We start from the raw sequence: 20,545 nt of genomic DNA on the forward strand, positions 1-20,545 counted from the left end.
GACTGGGGTTGATAACCTGGGTCAATCCAGGAGTCCCGGCTGACCAATATAAACAGGGGATTCAGAATCTCCTCAGTTCAAGAACTGACTGCAAGCTAGCTGGCCACAGTGTGTACTGTGCACATGTAAATAAAGGGTGACTTGGTGACAGGATACCAGCCTCTATGCAGGTATTTCATTCACACATATGTATTTTATCACATTTTACTTGATTACGGATGGCCTCTTTAAAATATGTAATTAAAAGTGTGGCTGATGCTGAGCATTCTCCTAACAAAGGTTATGTTATGACCGAACAGTCAGCCACCACAAGGCATTCTCAGCTAGCAGATCACAACTGTCTGGTAATAGGGAAAGCATCAGCATGTACCCAGGAGGGGAGATCAGTCAAACATCACCCCTACTGATGAACTCCATGTGAAACTGCTCAGACAGCAGCTGGATTGCTCTGTGTGAGGCTGCCTTGGGGATTGGAATTAGATTTAAATGGAATAAAGATTTCAGCACAGCCTTCTCCCAGAGAACAGATACCACATTCAAATGAGCTGGTGCTGCAGACACTTATGCGCTAAATCTCATTGCGCACATTGTTAAACTATAAAAGGACCTCTCACAGCACCACTGCATTCCTCCATAAACCCATAAATGAATAAACCCTTTCTATGTGCCATATGGTGCTGCACAATAAAAATGTTGATGCTGACCACACTCGTTCCTTTGCTAGACATGTGTAATTACATTCATTACAACATAAATCATTGATGTTAAAATGGAATAATTTGGGACTTTCTGAATGGAGTGTAAATTTCCTGATCAGAAGGAATACACCCTAAATTGAATATTGCTGGGAATAGGTGCTGCGCAGAAATATTGAAAGACACACATAGAACCTACAACATGGAATCTGCTCCTTGTCCGAGTGTGTGAATAAGACTCTTGAACATGGGAGTCTCACTACCCTTTTAAGGAGAAAGTGAGGACTGCAGATGCTGGAGAAGTCAGAGTTGAAAAGGGTGGTGCTGGAAAACCACAGCAGCTCAGGCAGCATCCAAGGAGCAAGAGAGGCGATGGTTCGAGCATAAGCTCTTCATCAGAAATGTTGGTGAATGTCTGATGAAGGGCTTATGCCTAAAATGTCGACTCTCTTGTGCCTCAGATGCTGCCTGACTTGCTGTGCTTTTCTAGCATCACGCTTTTAAGGCCCTGGCCCCATACTCTGTGTGTCAGTGACAAAAAGCAAACTTTGCACTCAACTTCCACTAAATGAGATACATCTTTACCAAACCTCTTAGCAAAAGTAGAGTCGCAGATAGGTAGGATAGAGAAGAAGGCGTTTGGTGTGCTTTCCTTTATTGGTCAGAGTATTGAGTACAGGAGTTGGGAGGTCATGTTGCGGCTGTACAGGATGTTGGTTAGGCCACTTTTGGAATATTGCATACAATTCTGGTCTACTTCTGATCGGAAGGATGTTGTGAAATTTAAAAGGGTTCAGAAATGATTTAGAAGGATGTTGCCAGGGTTGGAGAATTTGAGCTATAGGGAGAGGTTGAATAGGCTGGGGCTATTTTCCCTTGAGCGTCGGAGGCTGAGGGGTGACCTTATAGAGGTTTATAAATTCATGAGGGGCATGGATAGGATAAATAGACGGTGAGTCCAGATCTAGAGGGCATAGGTTTAGGATGAGAGGGGAAAGATATAAAAGGGACCTAAGGGGCAACTTTTTCACACAGAGGGTGGTACGTGTATGGAATGAGCTTCCAGAGGAAATGGTGGAGGCTGGTACAATTGCAACATTTAAAAGGCATCTGGATGGGTATATGAATAGGAAGGGTTTGGAGGGATATGGGCCAGTTGCTGGCAAGTGGGACTAGATTGGGTTGGGGTATCTGGTCGGCATGGTCCAAAGAATCCATCAATCATTGTTTTGTGCATTCATTGTCTTTTATCAAAATACCTTTGAATTTATTTGGTCCTCAGAAATATTCATATGGCCCTATAGATCCCTATTCATATATCCCTATTCATATTCATATATCCCTATGTACACAGTGCACAAAAATAGATTTCAGAACAGAATCTTGATGAAAACAGAACATTACCCGCTATTAACAACTCTTAGAAACTCCTTTTAAGGTCTTTTATTTCCACCTCTCAAGCAGCTTTTAATCTATTTGTTATGGCCCCCTCATTCCATAGCATCTAATTTTCTCTAATAATTTCCTTCATCCACTTCCTTAAGGAAGTCCAGATTCACCAATTTCCTGTCTGAAATTTGTGTTGGCTTTTTCATGTAAGTATGTGGTAATTTTAACTTCAATTAAAATTTGAAATTTTCCCTTCCACAGATGTTAAACTAAGTTGCTTATAATTAGCCAAACAGCTCCATCTGTCCTTAATGAAAATTTGCATAACACTGGCCCCTGTCCAGTCCTCTTGCACAAACAGACTCTGAACACACCATCGAAGCATAACATGTGCACGCACGCACAATTTAATGCCTCTGGCCAGAAGAGTACAAGGCATTGTTAGCAGAGCTGACTCATGCATTCCCCAACCCTAACAGTCAGATGGAAATTTTAAAATTCAAGTACATGGACCTAAAGAGATTGTCTTACAACAGAGCTTCTTTTGTGCATGGGCCTTGCAAACCTCTAGGCTATTCCGACCCTACCTAGCTAACATGTTTCTCCCTGAGTCGTCCAATCAAAAGTGATAGATACCTGTTATTCAATTTCCACTCCTTTCTGTTAAGTAATGATTCCAAATCTCCTCCTTGAAATGAAATGTGGGAATTAAAATCTCCCCCTATTTTAGCATGCAGTCTTGTTATGCTCCCACAAACACCTAGCCAATACCATTTTAAGACCGACTCCATATTTTATGATGTGGAGGAGCCAGTGTTGGACTGGGGTGGACAAAGTTAAAAATCACACAACACCAGGTTATAATCCAACAGGTTGACGTTGTGTGATTTTGTCCACATTTTATAACTTCCTCTATTTACTTCCTCGCTTTCCTCATGAATCTTGAAATTGTCATGTTTACTTCAATTCTGGTGTAATTACTTATTAAATATGTAACTGCATACGTTAGGTTAGCACAAGAGAGAGAAGTGATTTGAGGATTATGCGGATTGATTTTAGTGAGTAGTGGTGTGAGGGTCCAGGGTGACTGATTTGGCTAAATATCTCGTTTCTGTTCTAGGTAATTCCAGGTAATTCCTTTCAGTCTTTTTTCTCATTTTTAACCATTTCACTCCCTTCTCCTGTAGCCTTTGTTTCCCTTTAATCAATGATCTTAAGTACTAATGAAGAGCTTGACCACTCCTCTCCATATTGCCTTCTACTTATTTACTCCTGTGTTCTTGTAAGACTTTGTCTCACATTTAGACCGTTTTTCTTAGAGTCATAAAGACATACAGCACAGAAACAGACCCCTCGGTCCAACCCGTCCATGCCGGCCAGATATCCCAACCCAATCTAATCCCACTAACCAGCACCCAGCCCATATCCCTCCGAACCCTTCCTATTCATATACCCATCCAGATGCTTTATAAATGCTGCAATTGTACCAGTCTCCACCACTTCCTCTGGCAGCTCATTCCATACATGTACCATCCTCTGCGTGAAAATTTTGCCTCTTGGGTCTCTTTTCTATCTTTCCCCTCTCACCCTAAACCTATGCCTTCTAGTTCTGGACTCCCCCATCCCAGGGAAGATAACTTTGTCTATTTATCCTATCCATGCCCCTCATGATTTTATAAACCTGTTTAAGGTCAACCCTCAGCCTCCAATGCTCCACGGAAAACAGCCCCAGCCTATTCAGCCTCTCCTTATCGCCCAAATCCTCCAAACCTAGCAACATCCTTGTAAATCTTTTCTGAACCCTTTCAAGTTTCACAACATCCTTCCAATAGGAAGGAGACCAGAATTGCATGCAATATTCCAAAAGTGGCCTAACCAACTGCAACATGACCTCCCAACTCCTGTACTCGGTATTCTGACCAATAAAGGAAAGCATATCAAACACCTTCTTCACTATCCTATCTACCTGCGACTCCACTTTCAAGAAGCTATGAACCTGTACCCCAAAGTCTCTTTGTTCAGCAACACTCCCTAGGACCTTACCATTAAGTGTATAAGTCCTGCTAAGATTTGCTTTCCCAAAATGCAGCACCTCACATTTATCTGAATTAAACTCCATCTGCCACTTCTCAGCCCATTGGCCCATCTGGTCAAGATCCTGTTGTAATCTGAGGTAACCTTCTTCACTGTCCACTACCCCTCCAATTTTGGTGTTGTCTGCAAACTTACTAACTGTACCTCTTATGCTCACATCCCCTTTACTGCCCTATTTATTAGGGCTTCATGACTACGCTGGTTGCCTTAACTGGTCCACATTTGGGAATATGACTGCTCGAAGAGTGTGAACAAACTCAAACTGATGGAAATATTGAATAACGGAAACCTGTTTCAGAATGGCACTGTAGGAAGCACAAATGTCACGGCGATTACAATTCAGTCAAGGATATCTCACAAGGGGGAACAACTTAAACCATCTTACAAATGGCCTGGGAGTTTCCAGTACTTGATACGAGCACTAGATATCTAAAGTAGAAATTCATTCCATTCACAAAACTTAGATTCTTTGCCTTGATGAGCACACCAAAATGACGTTTGGTGTTGCAATTGACAGTCTGAATTTTTTTGTTAACTAAATTGAATTTTTCACTCCAGGTCTGGAAACGCTCCGGTGCTTGGTTTTTTAAAGGTTTGCCCAAACAGGTGCTGCCAGAACCAATGCCGATTAACAAACAGAATCTTGAATTGGCTAAGGGAGAACATCCTACACAGAACATCCTACCAGGTCCAGAGCAGAAAACTTCTCACAAGCTCACAAGAGGTAAGTCAAAACTCTGTTCAAAATCAGAGTGAGGTCATAAATGGCGACTAGTAGGAGAGCAGGAAAAGTCAGCATGGGTGAGGGAGAGTGAGGAGATAAAGGTACAGCTGCAGGGCGGTGAGATCCAGCAGCCCAGGGAATGGGCAGGAACAGGCTGCAGGGTGGTGAGATCCAGCAGCTCAGTGTGGGGCAGGAACAGGCTGCAGGGCGGTGAGATCCAGCAGCTCAGTGTGGGGCAGGAACAGGCTGCAGGGCGGTGAGATCCAGCAGCCCAGGGAATGGGCAGGAACAGGCTGCAGGGCGGTGAGATCCAGCAGCCCAGGGAATGGGCAGGAACAGGCTGCAGGGCGGTGAGATCCAGCAGCTCAGTGTGGGGCAGGAACAGGCTGCAGGGCGGTGAGATCCAGCAGCTCAGTGTGGGGCAGGAACAGGCTGCAGGGCGGTGAGATCCAGCAGCTCAGTGTGGGGCAGGAACAGGCTGCAGGGCGGTGAGATCCAGCAGCTCAGTGTGGGGCAGGAACAGGCTGCAGGGCGGTGAGATCCAGCAGCCCAGGGAATGGGCAGGAACAGGCTGCAGGGCGGTGAGATCCAGCAGCCCAATGTGGGGCAGGAACAGGCTGCAGGGCGGTGAGATCCAGCAGCCTAGGGCATGGGCAGGGGCAGGTCAAGCCCTTGTAAAGAGTTGGGGCGGCACGGTGGCACAGTGGTTAGCACTGCTGCCTCACAGCGCCAGAGACCCAGGTTCAATTCCCGCCTCAGGCGACTGACTGTGTGGAGTTTGCACGTTCTCCCCGTGACTGCGTGGGTTTCCTCCGGGTGCTCCAGTTTCCTCCCACAGTCCAAAGATGTGCGGGTCAGGTGAATTGGCCATGCTAAATTGCCTGTAGTGTTAAATAAGGGGTAAATGTAGGAGTATGGGTGGGTTGCGCTTTGGCGGGTCGGTGTGGACTTGTTGGGCCGAAGGGCCTGTTTCCACACTGTAAAGTAATGTACAAGTCTAGAATGGCCACACCCCTTATGGACTAAGATATTGAACTGTTCGCTGTGTTTCTTTGTTTTTCAACCTTTTAATATGAAGGACTGTAATATTTAACTTTTTAACTTAGTTTTCTTTATTTTTCACCTTTGTACCATGATGGTATATTTTCATACCTAAGATGGTGCATAACTTCCAACTTGTAACTTTTTCACTGTACTCATGTGACAAGAAACCTAATTCAATTCAATTCAAAACTATAGTCTGTCAGTGTTGGACTGTGTAAGTTTAGATTCTCCACTTAGTTTTCACTTGGGCAGGATTCCTGCTTCAGTTATCATCCCTGACTTATTAGGAATCTATCTATCTCAGCCTTAACCATACACAAGGACCTGCCCCCACAGCTCTCTCTCGGAAAGTGTCCTAAGTGAGGACAGGATCACTTTTCACAGTTATTGTTACGAAGGGTCACAATTAAAGACTGACCACTGAGGTCATTTGATAGAAGACTGTCAGATGCCATGAAACTACACAGTATCCCCAGTGGAGAGCTGAAAATTGAAGGGCATGCAAGGAGAGAGTTTGAATCTATCTTGCATACAGATCCATGAAGGAAATTCAGCGACAGTGCAGGAAAGGCAGAAGAGAATACTTCAGCCGTGTGGAGATAGCCGGGAATGTAAAAACATACAACGTTCTTTCTCTGGTTTTTCAAAAAGACTGCTTTTCCAGAAATAGGACATAAAAAAATCATGTAAAATGTGACGCTTCTACAAAATTTTTTTATGTATAATGTGTGCTTAAAATTCCAAAATTCATTAGCAGCTGAAAATGTAGCATGTAAGGAATAAGGGCGGGAATAAAGCTCTCTAACCATTCAATAAAATCATGGCTGACCTGCCCCAAACCTCAACTTTCCTTTGGTGCTAGCTCTTCACAGCCCTCACCTTCCTGATATTTCTACAATCTCTCTTTAAATATTTTCAGTGATCCAGCATCAACAACTCTCTGAGGGAGAGAATTCCAGTCATTCATTATCCTCTGGAAGAAGAAATCCTTTCTTATGTTTAAATCACTGTCCCCTTATTCTGTAACAATGTGCCTTCATTTGAGATTTGCCCACTAGGGGAAACATTTTCTCAACATCTACCCTGTCAAGCTCCCTCATAAACTTGTAGATTTCAATATGATCACCCCTCATTTTTCTAAACTCTAATGAATAAAGGCCTAATCTGTTTAGCCATTCTTGATAAGTCAACCCATTTATTCCCAAATGCCTCCAAAGCCAGTATGTCCCTTCGTAAATTTGGGGATCAAAATTGTAGAAAAGAACCTAAAAGCTAAGAGCATACCAGTCCTTTGAGCTAGCTTTGAGCTAGCCTCACTATTCAATAGGACTGTGGCTGATCCGATATTCCTCATGTCCATTTCCTACCCTTTCTCCATAACCATTGATTCCCTGACTAATCAAGAAGCTATCTATCCCTGCCTTAACCATCCACAAGGAATCTGCCCCCAAAGCTTTCTCTGCCAAGGAGTTCCAAAAACTCTCAGCTCTCTGAGAGGAAAAAATTCTCATCTCAGTCTTAAATCGAAACCTCTTTATTCTGATGTTGACATTCCTGATGAAGAGCTTATGCTTGAAACATCAACCCTTCTGCTCCTCGGATGCTGCCTGACCAGCTGTGCTTTTCCAGCACCACACTTTTAGATCCTGCCTCTTTATTCTGAATCTATACCCTCTGATCTTAGACTCTCCCATTAGGGAGAAATTGGGGAAATTAAAGTCCCCCATAATTAGGGGAAACATTCTCTCAGTATTTACTCTGTCAAGCCTCCACTCCCTCTGCAGCCACTTCCTTTAACACAAACTATCAAATCCTGCTGAATTGTTTGCCTTTAGTCCTATTTGTCAAATACTTTGCCCCTCAAGATAGAGAATGTTATAAGATCTTTCCTCCTATTAATACCTTTCTTATTTGTTATCTTTTGGATGTTTAAAAAGAGCAAATTGCTAGGAATATGTAATAAATCAGGAGGCCTGACTGGAAATGAACATAATTTACTGTTGAACATCAAAATAAAGCCACTATTTACAGCATGCATAGACTAGTGCCAGTTGGTCTGATGATTTGACAGACCCATCCCTGGGTCTGCATTTTTAAAAAAATTATTATTAACCTGATATTTTAATCAACCAGAGTTGTTATTATACACCTCTGAAGCAGGTGGGACTACAACCTAGGTCTCTCTTTTTGCGATCGCCTGGTTTTGACCATGTACAATACCAGTACCTTTTATTAAGGATAACTCCCAGGATCCATGGAGAGCCATCGCCAAAGTTCCTTATATGGACTGTATCTCCTCCTGGTAATTTTTTGAGACCTAGGAAAAACTTTGATTCTGTTGTGTTCCTTGGAGTCAGAGCCCCTTTCATAGCTTTTACTTTCTCTTTGACAGGGTATAATTCATTCTTGTCAGTGTTATGCCTGAGGTGCATTACCTCATTTATCTGGAGCACACATTATTCCCTTTTTTTAGCCAGAAGCCAGCCTCAGAAAAATGCCATTAAGACCTCCTCCAAACTCTCCAACTGTGCATTTGCAGTAGCTGCTGAAATTAAAACATCATCCAGACAGACTGCCACTCTGGGCACCATGTGGAGGATGTTCTCCATTACCCTTTGAAGGATGGCACAAGCCAAATACAGCCCAAAGGGCAAACGAGTGGACTCATACAGGCCCTTGTGAGTATTTAGAGTAACATACTCCCTGAATGACCCCTCAAGCTTCAGACGGAGGTAGGCATGACTCATATTTGCTTTAGAAAATGTATGACCCCCCCCCCCCCTCCCCGGTTTATCACATAAGTCTTCTATGCATGCCATATGTTATCTGTCTAAATGGGAAACTCTGTTGACTGTCAACTCATAATCCCCACACAGACTGACTTGTCAGGTTTTACAACTGACACAGCCCATTCAGCAAATTGTACTGAGTGTATGATGTCAAATTCCTCAAGACATTCCACTTCAGCCTCTGCTTTGACACGTAAAGATAGAAGATCGGCTGTGCCTTGAAGTATTTAAGTTGGGCCTCTGGGGTCGACACAGATCTTAGCCTTGGTGCCTTTTGACTTCCTGAGGCCCTCTTGGAATGTTTCAAGATACTTCCCAGTGACTTCATATGGATTGCCAGTATCTATTCGAAAGATCTGTTGCCAATCTGTGGATTTTCTGCAGCAAGTCCCTTGGCACAAGGTTGAGATCTGACCCTGGCGCCACTGTTAAATGGAGTCGGACTGTCTGCTGCCCAGGCATAACTGGGGTTACAGTGGTTCTCACTAATACTTAGGACTCCCCAGTGTATGTGACCATTGTAACCTTGGTGTCTCACAGACTTAAACAGAAGTTATCCCATGAGAGTTTCCTAAAGGTTTGCTCCCCGGCACCTGTGTCTATCCCTATGTCTGGGGCGGGTGGCCAGTAACCTATGTTAATTGAGGTCACTTTGGGAGCAATGATACAATTCAGTTGTATCAATTCCTCATCCTCAAGCTGTCTTATTTGCAAAGCCCTGTCTTGAGGTGGCTTCAACTTAAGGCCTGGGCGGTATGCGTTTCACCTGTTTCAGTTGCCTTGTCTGGGGCGAACTCTGTGACCACAATTGCAGCATGAATGCTCCTCACTATACTGTGGAGAAACTTGCTATCCAGTTCTAGAATCCTGTGGCCTTCAACTCCATCACCCTGCTTGGTAACAAACAGTTTTATCCATTGGAAACTTAGCTCTATGGTATTGCTAAGGGATACCCAATATTGAGGACAATATTGTCTATGAACCCCTGAGGTTTCTAAGTCCATTCCGCTGCATCTTTGTGGGAAAGGGCCAGTTCCATGGCTCTCTAGAAGTCTAGATTTCATTTGGTCAATAACTCCTTTGGGTCACAATATTATTACATCCACAAACTAAATGATCCATTAACATTTCTCAAACAGCTGGCCCGTACTCAGTGCTCTTCCAATTTCTGTCATGAATTCAGAAACTGGTTCCCCAGGAAGTCTGTGTTTGTCGCATTAAACCTATAATGCTGCAATATAACAGATGATTTGGGATTGTAGTGGACCACTGTCATATCTAACAATTAGTCGAATGATTTAAAACTCTTTATGATGCTGAAATTCAGGACCCCACAAGTGCTCAGGAGATGACTTATTGCCAGTGATCCCCTAAAAGACCATACTGGGGCCAATCCTTCATACCTGCAAAGCAAGTGCTACTTGACAACAATGTTGATGACATTTGTAAAAAATAACAATTACTTCATTCATCTGAAAAAGCTTTTCACAGTGCCTCAATTCAAATTCAAATTCAAATCTACCTTTAGGTGTGGTTGACAAACGTTATACTACGGGGTTGACTGTTAGTGCCCTCAGAGAAAATAGGGAAGGGCAAGTAAGCACTGCAGACTGATCAAGAGTAAAGTCACCATAGTCCCACTCTCTCATTAGAGACAAATGACTGGTATTGAGTTTAACCTGACGGTCACCAAACCTCAAGTGAGGGGTGAAGTTGAGAAGTCAGGACCTTAGCAGTGATCTTAGCTGGTGTTAGAATTGAACCATGCTGTTAACATTCCTCTGTGTTGTAAACTAACTAGATAGTCAGCATGGTTTTGTACAAGGGAAATCGTGTCTCACAAAGTCGATTTGAGTTTTTTGAAGAAGTAACCAAAAATATTGAGGGTAGAACGTAGAATATAGAGCACAGAACATAGGACAATACAGCACAGAACAGGCCCTTTGGCCCTCGATGTTGCGCCCGACCGGTGAACTATTCTTAGCTCAACCCCCTGCACTATCATCCCAAAATCATCCATGTGCTTATCTGAGGATAGTTTAAATCTCCCTAATGTGGCTGAGTTGACTACATAAGCAGGTAGTGCATTCCACACCCTTACCACTCTCTGCGTAAAGACCCTGCCTCTGACATCTGTCTTAAATCTATCATCCCTCAATTTGTAATTATGCCCCCTCGTACACACTGACGTCATCATCCTAGGAAAAAGATTTTCACTGTCTACCCTATCTAATCCTCTGATCATCTTGTATGTCTTATAGGGTAGAATGGTATACATTGTTTTTATGGACTTCAGTAAAGCCTATGACAAGGTTCTGCACGGTAGACTAATTAGTAGTCAAATTGGGCAGCATGGTGGCTCAGTGGTTAGCACTGCTGCATTAGGCACCCTGATTTGGTTTCACCCTCAGGCGACTGTCTGTGTGCAGTTTGCACATTCTCCCAATGTTCGCATGAGTTTCCTCCAAAAGAAGTACAGCTTAGGTGGTTTGGTCATGATAAATTGTCCATAGTGTCCAGGCTAGATGAATTAGCCATGGGAAATGCAGGGTTACGGGAATAGTGGGTCTGAGTGTGATGTCCTTCAGAGGGTCGGTATGCACTTAATGGGCCGAATGACCTGTTTCTATACTGTAAGGATTCTGTGGTTCACATGGGATTGGGGATAAGCTTGTCAATTGAATACAAAATTGTCTTGTCAGTAGGAGACAAAGGGTGGTGGTGGAGGGTTGTTTTTCAGACTGGAGGCCTGTGACCAGCGGTGTTCCACAGGGATCAGTACTGGGTCCAGTTTTGTTTTTCACATATAAAAATGATTTGGATGAGAATGTAGCAGACATGGTTAATAAGTTTGAGGATAACACCAAAATTGGTCACATGGTGGGCAGTGAAGAATGTTATTTAAGATTACAAAGAGAACCGAGGACTGGTAGATAGAGTTTAATTTGGATAAATGTAAGGTATTGCATTTTGGTAAAACAAACAGTGGTAGGACTTATACAATTAATGGTAGGGCCCTGGGCAGTATTGTAGTACAGAGACCCAGGGGTTCAAGTAAATATTCTTTGAAATTTGTGTCACAAGTAAACAGGGTGATTAAAAAGGGGCTTAGCACATTTGCCTTCATTGCTGAGACCTTTGAGTATAGGAGTTGAGACATTATGTTAAGGTTGTTCAGGACACTGGTGAGGCCTCTCCTGGAGAACAGTATGCAGTTCTGATTGCCCTGCTATAGGAAAGATATTATTAAATTGGAGAGGGTTCAGAAAAGGTTGCTGGGAATGGCAGGTTTGTGCTATAAAAATAGACTGGTTAGGCTGGGATTTTTCTCACTGGAACATAGGAGGATGAGGGATGACCTAATAAAGGTTTACAAAATCATGAGGAACAATGATAAAGTGAATAGCAAGGGTCTTCTTCCCTAGCATGCAGAGTTCAAAACTAGGGATCATATTTTGAAGGTGAGAGGAGAAAGTTTTAAAAATGGCATGAGGAACCACTTATTTACACACAGAGTGGAATGAACTGCCAGAGGAAGTAGTGGATGCAGCTTCAGTTTAAAAGGCATTCGGATAAGTACATGAAGAGGAAAAGTTTGAAGCGATATGGGTCAAACACAGACAAGTGGGACTAGTTAGCCAACTGACAAAATTGTCTCTGGATGTGCCAGATACACACTTCAACTATTTGATTGCAGCGCAAAAAGTGAAATCTGACCCAGGATTTTCCTGACCTGTATGGCTCAGTTCCACACTGGGCAGAGCTTTAATGCACTAAGCATTCCAGAAAGCACCTTCAGCGATTTATTTTCTTCTCTGCTGTTAGATGGTTTTATTTGCTTGATCATCAGTATGCAAAGCTGATCCACATCTGTCTGTACTCTTAATTTTTTTCCGACTCTGTGTTTCTCAGGTCAAGCAGAGGGTGCTGTTGCTGCTGAGCAGGTCTCTTATGGTAAGACAGTTCCAGCATAATGCAGCATGTTAAATCCCAATACATGCATGTGAATTGATTTACAAACAATCTGCCAGAAAATAATGATAACAATGTAAATCTAAGAGCAGATTTACTTGTTGCCTGTTCAATTTTGATCCCTGAAGAGAATGTTCGCCCCACAAAGGCTGCTTGTGGTTATGCTGCTAAATTGGCTTTCTTATTCCACTGGGGCATTTTCACAGATCTGTGGTTTTGTTACCAAGGTAAGAGTACAGGTCCTAGCAACACCGTTGATACAAGGGGCTGATACAATATCGTCAGTCTCTCAATCCAGATTAGTCAATCAACAAAAAACATACATGCCAAATTTAGTGCTCGGCCGTAATGCAGAAAGATACACATTAGCGAATAGAGTACGAGAACAGCAACTGATCCCACAGCCTGATCATAGACAGAGAGAAAGAGACCACTGAGGAAGCACTGATTTGTGTAAAGCTTTAGAATTGTATGTTTATTTGCTTTTAAGCCTTTGATTCTGAGCACAGCTGAGAATAACACTATTTCTCTCCAAGTCCAGTTCCCTGGAGTCTTTACCCCTCAGCTACTGGGGCTGCTAATTTGCTAGGAAATGAGTTCAGAAGTAATTGTGACCTGATATCGCATGCAAATATATTTCCTTCATTTTAATCTACAAATTGATTATTAGCAGACTGTACATCCACAGAGGCATCATGTTGAACGTGACTTCACCCTCGGCTACACACAAATCCTCTCACACACCCACATGTAATCATTGGAAGTATTCAGCTCAAGTTTAATCCTTCTTTCGCTCAGGAGGAAGTGAGGATAATTAAAATAACCTGGCTAAGGTAGCCAACTATGAATCAGACTTGAGATCATTTATTGCTGTGTCACTGGATACATTTCCTCCTGAGACAATTATTAAATTAGATAATTTATTCCATTCCTGTAATTCATTTTTACATGTTTATTTGTATGTAAGCATCATTGGCAAGGCCAACATTAATAACACATACATAAGTGAATGTGAGCTGTCTTCTTTAATTGCTCCAGGCCATAAAGGAGTTAGATACACCCTGTGCTTTTTCTTTGTGGGAAGTAATTCCAGCGCTTTATTTCTGCCAGAGTGCAGGAATGGCGATGTAGCTCCAAATTAGCATGATGTGTGGCTCAAAGGGAAATTTGTAGGTAGTGATGTTCCCATGCATCTACCAGTCAACGTAGTAGAGCATGCAGGTTTCGAGATTACTGTCAAAGACAGCCTGCGGAGTTGCTGCAGCCCATCTCATTGGCAGTGGAGGGAGTAAATGTTTGAGTGTTGGATGGAGTGCTCGTCATGAATGATGTCAAGGTTCCTCTCAGAGTTACAATTGGAAAGTATTCTGTCACACTCCTGTCTTATAAATGAGAGACAGGGTTTGGAGAGTCAGAAATTGAATTCATCACTTTGTAATTTCCAGCTTCTGGCTTCTTACATAAACACATTATTTATATGGGTCTAGGTTAGAGTGGTGCTGGAAAAATGAGGAAACTGGTGAAGTCCACATTGATGCCCTGGGGTTGAAGTGTTCCAAGGCAGAACACTTCAACCCCAGGGCATAAATGTGGACTTCACCAGTTTCCTCATTTCCCCTTCCCCCACCGCACCTCAGTTCCAACCTTCCAGCTCAGCACCGTCCCCATGACCTGTCCTACCAGCCTATCTTCTTTTCCACCTATCCAGTCCACCCTCCTCCCTGACCTATCACCTCCATCCCCACCCCCCATTCACCTATTGTACTCTATGCTACTTTCTCCCATCTCCACCCCCCTCTCTTTTATCGCTCCACTCTGCAGGCTTCCTGCCTCTATTCCTGATGAAGGGCTTTTGCCCGAAACGTCGATTTTCCTGCTTCTCGGATGCTACCTGACCTGTTGTGCTTTTCCAGCACCACTCTAATCCAGACTCTGGTTTCCAGCATCTGCAGTCATTGTTTTTACTTACAGTATTTATATGGTTAGTTCCGTTCCTGATCAATGGTGACTCCCAGTACGTTGATGGTGGGCAAATCAGCCATGCTAAGGGGAGATGTTTATATTCTCTCTTTTTGGAGATGGTCATTGCCTGGCATTTAAATGATAAGTAACATTCTCACTGCACATAAATCCAAGCCGGAATATAGTTGACTTTGTGTGCACAAACTGCTTCAGTACCTAAATGAGTTATGAATGGTACTGAATATTGTGCAATCATCAGTGAACATTCCCACTTTTGATCTTCTGATGGAAGGTCATTGATGAAGGCTCTGAAGATGATTGAGCTGTAGCAATGTCCTATAGATGACTGATCTCCACAACTGCAACTGTCTTCGATTTTGCATGTTACTTCAAGCAATTTTCTTTCTGATTCCCATTGACTTAGATTTTTCAGGGCTTTAAGTTGTCAAGTGCAGTCACTCTCACTTTACCTCTAGGATTCAGCTATCTTGTTCATGTTTTCACCAAGGCTGTTGTGAGGTCAGGAACTGAGAGTCAGTGAGCAGATTATTGCTAATGAAGTTCTACCTGCTAGTACTGTTGCCCAAACTTCCATCTCTTTGTAGACGATTAAGAGATGACTCAAGGGGCAGGAACTGGCTAGATAGGAATTGTCGACAAGACATACCCAGCCACTTTCCATATTGTTGGGTGATATTCTAGCTGTATCTAAACAACTTGGCAGCTTGTTGAGGAAATTGATTCTTCAAAACAAAAGCCAGGATATTGACTAGGTCCACAGCATTTGCGGTATGCACTGTCTTCAACCATTTGTTGATATTATTTGGACTGAATTGAATTGGTTGAAGACTGGTATCTGTAATACTGGGGACGTCAGGGGGAGGCAGAGATGGATCATCCACTCAGCACTGTGGCTGTAAAAGGCTGCACATGCTTCAATGTTGTCTTTTGTACTGCCATGCTGGACTCTCCAATATAGGGGATCGATAGGTTTGTCAAACTCCACCTCCTGTTAGTTGTTTAATTGTCCACCACCATTCACAAGTGGATATGCTAGGACTGCAGAACTTTGACTGAGCCATTGGTTGTGGAATCATTCAGTTTGGCCTTTGCTGTGCTGCTTCTGCTGATTGACATACAAATGGTCCTGTGCTATAGCTTTATTAAGTTGGTACCTCATTTTTACTTAAGCCTGGTGCTGGTTCTGAAGTGCTCTTCTGAACTCTTTGTTGAACCAGGGTTAATCCCCTGACTTGATGGTAAATATGACTTAGGGAATATGGCAAACAATGAGGTTACAGACTGTGATTGAATGCAATTCTCGTGATGGCTCATAATGTCTCATGGATGCCCAAATCTGTTCTGAATCTTTCCCTTTTAACATGGTGTTGAGCTTGATGAGAGTAGTCTTAGTGATTTTGAGTCATCGACGAGTTTATTTACGATTCTTGCAGTCCTTCATCCAAACCACTGTTATTGATTGTAAATAACAAGCTGCTAAGTGAGGGCTGTGGCTGCATTCCTAAAAGTTACAAATTTAAATGAATAACTTGAAGTGAAAGATAGGTTTCTATAGAAAAACCTTAAGTTGCAATGCTGTACCTTGCTAAATTCCAACATTGGTAAGACTATTTGTACATGGATGCAATGGAATACACTGCCAAATCCAAGGACACAGAGCTCTCTGAGAAAATCTTGCAACAGTCCTTGGAAGAGGACAAGCAGGAATATTTTGCTTCCTGCTCACTGACATGCTGTGATTTGTTCCTGCCAGATGTGCTTCTTCAGCTGTTGTGGAGGCATAACATCATGGATTTTGCAATGTCATATTTTATTCAAGTTATGAGGGAAAATCTTAGTAAAGTAAGTGAACTTTTGAAAAAGCATAATGTTTTTGAGCAGCCTTTGCACCACTGTCAATCATGTGCAGTTTGACTTGTCAATAAATAAAATTGATTTATTCCTTAAATGTTACTGCAGAAATTGCATCTACAAAGAGAGCTCACCATTTGGAAAGTTTCAGGTTACCAGGCATTGTATCCAACAGCTGGGAGGTTATGATAGAGCTTTTTAGAACATTGCTTAAGCCACAGCCGAAATGCTTCCGTCCAGGCGATGAAGTAAGACGACAGAGACCAAAGTTGTTTTACTTGGAGCAGAGAAGTCTCCGGGGACCTGATTAAAGTTTACAAAATTGAGGCATAAAGTCTATAGCAATTGTAATGAGGTCAGTCAAGTGGATCTCAATGAACTTTACTTCCCTGATTGGGACTGTTAACCCGATCCAATCAGGGAGTCCTGGCTGTCAGATGTAAACAGGAGTGTCAGGGGTCCTGCTCACTCTAGGAATTGGCTCTTTGCTAGCTAGGACAGTCTCAAGTACAATGCACCTGTGGATAAAGGGTGACTTGGTGATGGGGTACCAGCCTTCATGGAGTTATTTCACAGTCAATAGCAATAAACATTTTCCTTTGGAAAGATCAATTACTAGGGGTATATAGAGTCATAGAGATGTACAGCATGGAAACAAACCCTTCGGTCCAACCCGTCCATGCCGACCAGATATCCCAACCCAATCTAGTCCCACCTGCCAGCACCCAGCCCATATCCCTCCAAACCCTACCTATTCATATACCCATCCAAATGCCTCTTAAATGTTGCAATTGTACCAGCCTCCACCACATCCTCTGGCAGCTCATTCCAAACACGTACCACCCTCTGCGTGAAAAAGTTGCCCCTTAGGTCTCTTTTATATCTCTCCCCTCTCACACTAAACCTATGCCCTCTAGTTCTGGACTCCCCGACACCAGGGAAAAGACTTTGCCTATTTACCCTATCCATGCCCCTCATAATTTTGTAAACCTCTATAAGTCACCCCTCAGCCTCCGACACTCCAGGGAAAACAGCCCCAGCCTGTTCAGCCTCTCCCTATAGCTCAAATCCTCCAAGCCTGGCAACATCCATGTAAATCTTTTCAGAACCCTTTTAAGTTTCACAACATCCTTTCAATAGGAAGGAGACCAGAATTGCACAAAATATTCCAAAAGCGGCCTAACCAATGTCCTGTACAGCTGCAACATGACCTCCCAACTCCTGTACTCAATGCTCTGACCAATAAAGGAAAGTACCAAACGCCTTCTTCACTATCCTACCTACCTGTGACTCCACTTTCAAGGAGCTATGAACCTGCACTCCAAGGTCTCTTTGTTCAGCAACACTCCCCAGGACATTACCATTAAGTGTATAAGTCTTGCCCTGACACTTAGGTTTTGTGGGTTTCTTGCCCAGCTGATGGCTATTCACTCATGTTCACTTGGTGGCTTTAAATGCTTATGCTGGTTTTGTGTTTTAGGTATTATTCCTAGTGACACTCTAGGCTTTGGGCATTTTGCTTTCATATCACCACTTTGTGATCTGTTCAGTCACTTTGCTGGAGTGCTGCCAAACAGGAATTGGTATGAAATCACAATATTAGGACAAGTAACTTCAAGTTTCATCTTTAAGGTGTGTCTTACAAGAAAATGATGCAGGGTGGAATTCACACTTAAGATTAGGCAGCTGAATGGCTGCCAATGGTAGTTTGAAGCAAAATGTGTTGCAAAAGAGATTAGAATTGGAGATTCGTAGAACTATAGAGAGGGAGGAATAAAGCAACCTCATTACAATTTCGATTTTGCCCAGTGACTGAAAATTGAGAACAGGACAGTTTAGCAGTTTCAAATTGTAAACTGGGTTCATTAACAAATTGATACAGGTTTTTATACATCTCCATTGAGCTAAGCAACTGAATTCAAACCTTTCAGCTCTGCAGTTTTTTTGATTCAATCCAATTCAAGCAGGAAAATTGCCTGACTGTCCTCGGTGTGACATTTTTCAACTGGTTCAAAGGAACTAGCAGAAGCTTTGTGTCTACCAGTGATAATTACAACACTTACAAGGCCTCTGGGTGGGTATATAAGTAGGAAGGATTTAAAGGGATATGGGCCAAGTATTGGCAAATTGGACCAGGTCAGATTGGGATGTCTGATTGGTGCAGACAGGTTGGACGGAGGGTCTGTTTCCATGCTGTAGCTCTTATAGCAAGTTTTTTTTTTAATGTTTAAAACTTATTATGTGTTTTTGAAAGAAAAATAGAGCTTTAAGCTTTTGGGGGAGGGGATTCTGGAGAGGGGATACGTAGACTACCAAAGCAAACGGAGGTAATAGCATTACAGTGCAGCTGTTTAGGTAATGACACCCAAAGTGGGACAAGAAGGGACCTAGTGTGTAAACACAAAAAAAAAACGGCGAATAGGGTCAAAAGGGGAAAACAAATGGTAAAAAGACCAAATTAATGGCTCTTAAATGCATATAATACTTGGAACAAGATAAACGAACTAAAGACAAAACTCGAGGTGAATGGGTATGATCTTATAGCCATTATACAGGCTATAAGAAGGGCTGATGCCCGAAACGTCGATTCTCCTGTTCCTTGGATGCTGCCTGACCTGCTGCGCTTTTCCAGCAACACATTTTCAGCTCTGATCTCCAGCATCTGCAGTCCTCACTTTCTCCTCGAAGATTATTCTAGAATATAGCACCCTAACAGTAGGTATAATGCAGGATGAGGGCATGTCAAAAATTTACTATATTAATCAAAGGTGACTTCAATCTTCATGTAGATTTGGAAAATCAAATTTGCAGAGGTAACCCCAAGGAAAAAAATACAGAGATCATTTGGGACTCGAAACAATATGTTGCGGATCCAACCAGGGATCAGGCTGTTTTGGATCTGGTATTCTGTAATGAGGCAGTTTAACAAATGATCTCAGAGTTAAGGATTGCCTGTATATCCGTGACCAAAATATGACAAATTTAGCATTCAGTTACAAAGGAATGAGGCAGAGCTGGCTTGCTTGAATTCGGAAAGGAGTTCAATAGAAAGAATGTTTGGTAGATGCTTATTCTTAACTGTTACAGCCACGACAGTACTAAGTAAATTTCACTTGCTAACCAATCCACACACTCATATCACAGCTTAAATGTTGTTTTCCCTTTATTTTGGTGGTACTTGTGAATTGTCCTGATGAAAGCAAGACACAAAATTAAGTGGCATTGTAGACAATGTAGATGATAGTATAAAAATTGCAAGTGTGAGGTTATCCATTTTGAACCGAAAAAGGATAAATCAGGGTACTTTCTAAATGGTATGTAGTTAAATACAGTGAATTTCCAAAAGGATTTGGTGATTCAAATGCATAGATCTTTAAAATGTCATAAACAGATGTAGAAAATAATCAGTAAAGCTCATGTAATATTGGCGTTTATATAGCGAAGACTGGAGTACAAGGATGCAAATTTTATGCTGTGGTTGTACAAAACCCAGGATAGACCCCACTTGGAGTGCTGTGAAAAGATTTGAGCACCACACCTTAGAAAGGATATACTAGCCTTGGAGAGAATACAATGTAGGTTTATGAGAATAATCCCTGGACCTCAGGAACTAAATTATAGAGTCATAGTCATACAATAAGAAACAGAGCCTTTGGTCCAACCAGTCCATGCTGACTATAATCTCAAATTAAACTAGTCCTACCTCCCTTTGCTTGATCCCTATCTCTCCAAACATTTTTTATTCATTTACTCATCTAAATGTTTTTAAACATTGTAATTGTAACCACATCCACCACTTTCTTGAGAGGTTTATTCCACACATAGATCTTTCACTGTGTAAAAAAATTGCTCCTTGTGTATTTTAAAATCGTTCTTCTCTCACCTTAAAAATATTTCCCCCCCTCCCCCCGATTTGAAATCCCCCACCCTCAGGAAAAGACATTCAGCTTATATATATACTCCCATGATTTTACAAATCTCTAAGGTTATGAGGAGACAGTATT

At 42.4% G+C, this 20,545-nt stretch overlaps 1 protein-coding gene across 4 annotated transcripts in view; it reads left to right on the forward strand.

Annotated features, from left to right (window-relative positions):
• Positions 1-20,545, forward strand: part of LOC140488133 (rabphilin-3A-like) — a 239,796-nt gene that overhangs the window by 148,949 nt on the left and 70,302 nt on the right. For 3 of the 4 annotated variants that reach the window (XM_072587941.1, XM_072587942.1, XM_072587943.1), the window contains exons 6-7: positions 4,737-4,902; positions 12,648-12,689. In XM_072587941.1, coding sequence (XP_072444042.1) covers positions 4,737-4,902; positions 12,648-12,689 — 208 coding nt within the window. The remainder of the gene's footprint in view (positions 1-4,736; positions 4,903-12,647; positions 12,690-20,545) is intronic. The other variant, XM_072587944.1, reaches the window with a different exon arrangement.

Source organism: Chiloscyllium punctatum, chromosome 17, assembly GCF_047496795.1.
Source record: "Chiloscyllium punctatum isolate Juve2018m chromosome 17, sChiPun1.3, whole genome shotgun sequence".
NCBI lineage: Eukaryota > Metazoa > Chordata > Chondrichthyes > Orectolobiformes > Hemiscylliidae > Chiloscyllium > Chiloscyllium punctatum.